Below are 4,121 nucleotides of genomic sequence, written 5' to 3'. Positions count from 1 at the left end.
CACACACACACACACACACACACACACACACACACACACACACACACACAAACACTTTAACTAGGACAGAAACCGTTCAGAACATATTTTCTTTCCCATGAGCCTTTGCATCGCTTCAGCGCAGAACGGATCAAATGAACCCGCCCCTCCCACACAGAAACGTAACATCCTTAGTTATCTCTTCTTAATAGGATAAGTGCACTGCATAATTAAGCGGATTATTACATACAACTATTGTGATTTAATAATGAATGTGTTTTTTAAGAAAACACTAATTAAGAATAAGTAGTGACCACTAAAGAGCTTAATTACAACTAAATCTGGGTTTACATCGGCGGTTAATAACTCTTAAAACCAACCATTAAAAACACAATATTTTGGGTTAACAGGTTAAGCTAAATCCCATTGGATTGTTGGTTTAATATCTCTATTTGGCAACAATACTGTTTCAAATGTATTAATAAATGCTCATGGGTTTCTCATTGTCTAACAAGCCAATGTTAGGTCATTAGTAAAATCTGCAGTTGTGGTGTAAATGAGCTGTTTAGTTATTGATTTTTGTCCCAGAAATAAGTCGTCTGAAGGTTTAGGGTTTCTCCAACTAAGAACCCAAAAGTTGTTCTTATTATTAACTGAGTATTTGTACATTATTCATTAACCACTAATAAAGCCGTTAGCTACTATTTATATTCCTTTCATAAAAGGTGCCTTCCTGTAGAAAGAGTTAATATATAGAACAGAGTTTGCTTTCGGCTTTTTCAGTGTTGTGTATTACAGTACATCCCCTGATGTCAATATTCCATTGGCTTCATTATCATAAAGGTGAAATGATATGGGAAAGCTGCGATGAGATATAGTATGTAAACCTTTGATGGTATTTGCCAGTCTGTCCAGCAGGGGCACTGCGGCAGGGTGCTGTTCTCAATGGCTCCACACCCGTCTTTCTGGTGGATGCAGGGAGGAAGCTCCAGCTGCTGATGGTGTATGAGCCAGGAGGTTGTGTGCATGGGTGTGTGTGTGTGTGTGTGTGTGTGTGTGTGTTGGCATGCTGTAATTTGAGACTATTACCATAGACTAAAAGACCTAAGTACTTGTGAGTGAATAGGTGTGTGCTACATAACCTTCAAGGTTCTGCAGTGTGATAGTACTGCCAATGTCTTTTCTCTTCGCTGCTATTCCAGCCCACGGTGGTTTGAATAGCATTTCTGTTTCTGTCAGTGTCATGCAGAGAGCTCAAGCTAATAAATGGCCCTCCTGAACTGTAATAATTTGTTTTATTAAATGATTAATATTAAAACATATCACATTTTTGTTTTAATTGATCTAATTAAGGAGCATATAGATTTATTAAACGATTTTTTTCATTGTGTCTCTGCATGGTCATCCCCTTGTAAAAATGGTGTGTGTGTGTGTGTGTGTGTGTGTGTGTGTGTGTGTGTGTGTGTGTGTGTGTGTGTGTGTGTGTGTGCGTGCAGCCTGTGGGAGGACCGACTGAAAGCAGAAGGGCTAGGGGTCGAGGGCCGGGGCCCGCTGAGCCTCCATTAGTGCATTTTGTTTTTGTTTGGATTGGACTTTACTCATCCATACCTTTCTCATATTTGTTTCTACAGAGATCAAAACCTCACGGATCACAACCAGAACTCTTCCCAAAGTAAGATTATTGTACCTGTTGCTCTCTCTCTCTCTCTCTCTCTCTCTCTCTATCTCTCAGGTTCAAAATGGCACTCCTGTTCTCTTCTAAAAAAAAAAATAATGTTATTTTTGAAGTATGTCATGAACCCGTTAAATGAGAGAACAACATATGAGGGCCGTGATCTAAATGGCACAGAATTGCTTTCCCTCCATTCGTGTTTGAAGTGCTGTTTACTGCTGAAACCATTTCAGTTGTGGCCATTTGGGAACCCTGACTATATCTCACTATCACCCTCACTTTGGATCAACAGTTTGCTAGATGATGCTTGACCAATGTGAAGTTCTCATTTCTCTTGTCTGTGAGGCTCAAATATGTTATTTCATGATATTGCTTTTCTTCCTTTCTCTCTGTCTTCTTGCTTACCCTCAAACATCTATTTATCTCTCCCTCCATTTTATTTTGAAGGGGCACCAACCCATTTGCCACTGTTAAGCTGAGACCCACGTCCACCGATGACAGATCGGCCCCACGTGTGCATCGATGAGGACATCTCAGACCTGAAAACAGATGCTTTCGTTGAGCTTGACAGTTCATTCTTGACTTTGGAAATAGCAGAGTATACATGGTCGAATGTGAGTATGTGGGCTTTGAGTGGATCCTTTTATTCTTTGTCAAACAACACTCGGTTTGCTGTAGATGCGCACAAAGCTGGAGAAAGAGGACAAAAAGTAAATGTACAAATATTTTATGATTTCGGGTTCACACAAGGACTTTAGATATATACAGTGTCTTTTTTAGATCTTAGTAAACCAACAACCAACATTGTGTTTCTTTAGGTATTCATGGTTTTGTCCTTGTTGACTTTTTATAATTGGCTTTGACATTTGTAAAATGGTAAGAATGAATCCCTGTGACAAATGTGTTTATGTAACATAAACTAATATGTGCAATGATCTTAACTTGGTTTTAAATCATTAGTCCTTCATTGATTTATTGGCACTGAAAGAGACAAGATGTGACTTTGGAAATAAATGATTACGGTCTACGAGGTGTTATTAGTGTACAGTTGATGTTAGGAATCAATGTATGTCATGTCTGGGTGCATGATAAATGTTTTTTATGTTTTTATCGCCATTGTATTGCATCTCCCCCATTTTTCTCTACATGGTCCGCAGAATTAAATGCGTTTCTACATATTAATTAACATTACTAATTCACTTTGGAAATTGACTTGTAGAACATTAACATGTAACCTCTGGCAGATAATGTAATATCTTGTAAAAAGAAAAAGAAAAAGAATTTATATAAATGTAGTCTGACCCAGAAATGTGATAAAAAATGCAATGCTTTCATGGATAATGTAAAACTATCTTTATAGCATCCTGTAATTACTTTAACCAATGTGTTTCACTTAATCCGCAGGCGTCATGTTTAACTGATGGCATAGTAATAATATTGATCTAGGATGTTGCTATGTAGCTAAAACGAGAATAATAAGCAAGTTGTTACATATTGGTATTACACCATCAGTTAAAGCCCCTGACTCTAAATATTTGTATAGGCTTGTATTTGTGTATTGGAAGCATTTCTTTTTTACAACCAAAAAAGTCAAAGTTCAGTTAAAAAAAATACAATACATCCAAATACTTCATGTTGTCGTTCTTGTGAATGACACTGACCACGACGGTCTGCTGGGACCAGCGGTGAGCTACACTGATCTTAATAGCCCCGGAGCTTTGCATCTGTGTTTTTTTTTGCTCAGGCAGTAAAATGGACTGCTAAAGAAGACCAGGATTCCCGTGTTGCCGGTTTGGGTCCTCCGCTGGGGATACTTAACCCAAATTGAACCTCTGTGTGAATCCAATTCTGCTAATGGCTTTACAACATGCTTCCGCTAAACTAGCACAGCACTTCTGGAATAATGCAGCCTCCGCCTGCTTTTCTCTCTCTCTTTAAGCAGAGTTGCATTCATAATGCCTTATAGACTGCAGAAAGATGCTCCTCAGTGATGTGTAATCGTGCTAATCGAGTTTGCCTTATTGCATTTTGTTTCTCTCCTGTCACTGCTTAGACAACACAGTCAATGCTAATGAACTGCTAACAAATGACACTGAAGGGTAATTTGGACCTTCTTTAAGTACACCCTTTGTACATGAATAGCTTGCTGTCAAGATGTGCTTCACTCGTTCTGCTTAGTAATAACAGTGACCTCGAAACAGACAGGAAAGAAGGAGAACTGGGTTGAGAGTGTAGCATCAGATAAAAGCATCAAAGGGGGGAATTAACCGAGGAGTCTTAGTGAGTCAGTGTTCTCGAAGCGTCGTTTTTTTTAAATCATTTTATTTAATTTTTTTCACAGCTTGACCTCTTTCTTCTTTTGGTATGTTTTACAACGACTCATTACCAGAGGAGAAAGGGATGGATAGATAGATAGATGGATGGATGGATGGATGGATGGATAGATGGAGTAATGGTGTGAGAGGGAGGG

General features: G+C 38.7%; 2 protein-coding genes across 2 annotated transcripts in view; one reads left to right on the top strand and one right to left on the bottom strand.

Annotated features, from left to right (window-relative positions):
- Positions 1-3,059, top strand: part of baiap2l2a (BAR/IMD domain containing adaptor protein 2 like 2a) — a 15,066-nt gene extending 12,007 nt beyond the window's left edge. Inside the window, exons 13-14 of the mRNA XM_032537605.1 lie at positions 1,611-1,651; positions 2,099-3,059. Of these exons, the coding sequence (XP_032393496.1) occupies positions 1,611-1,651; positions 2,099-2,177 (120 nt within the window). The 3' untranslated portion in view covers positions 2,178-3,059. The remainder of the gene's footprint in view (positions 1-1,610; positions 1,652-2,098) is intronic.
- A 900-nt stretch (positions 3,060-3,959) lies between these two features.
- The window catches only part of pvalb6 (parvalbumin 6), a 43,881-nt gene continuing 43,719 nt past the window's right edge, over positions 3,960-4,121 (bottom strand). The window contains 1 exon segment of the mRNA XM_032537606.1: positions 3,960-4,121. This exon segment is cut by the window's right edge and continues 561 nt beyond it. The gene's annotated coding sequence lies outside the window, so the exon portion shown is untranslated.

Source organism: Etheostoma spectabile, chromosome 15 (genome assembly GCF_008692095.1).
Source record: "Etheostoma spectabile isolate EspeVRDwgs_2016 chromosome 15, UIUC_Espe_1.0, whole genome shotgun sequence".
Taxonomy (NCBI): domain Eukaryota; kingdom Metazoa; phylum Chordata; class Actinopteri; order Perciformes; family Percidae; genus Etheostoma; species Etheostoma spectabile.
Note: the sequence above shows the minus strand (reverse complement) of the source record. Positions and strands in the feature narration are given on the sequence as shown.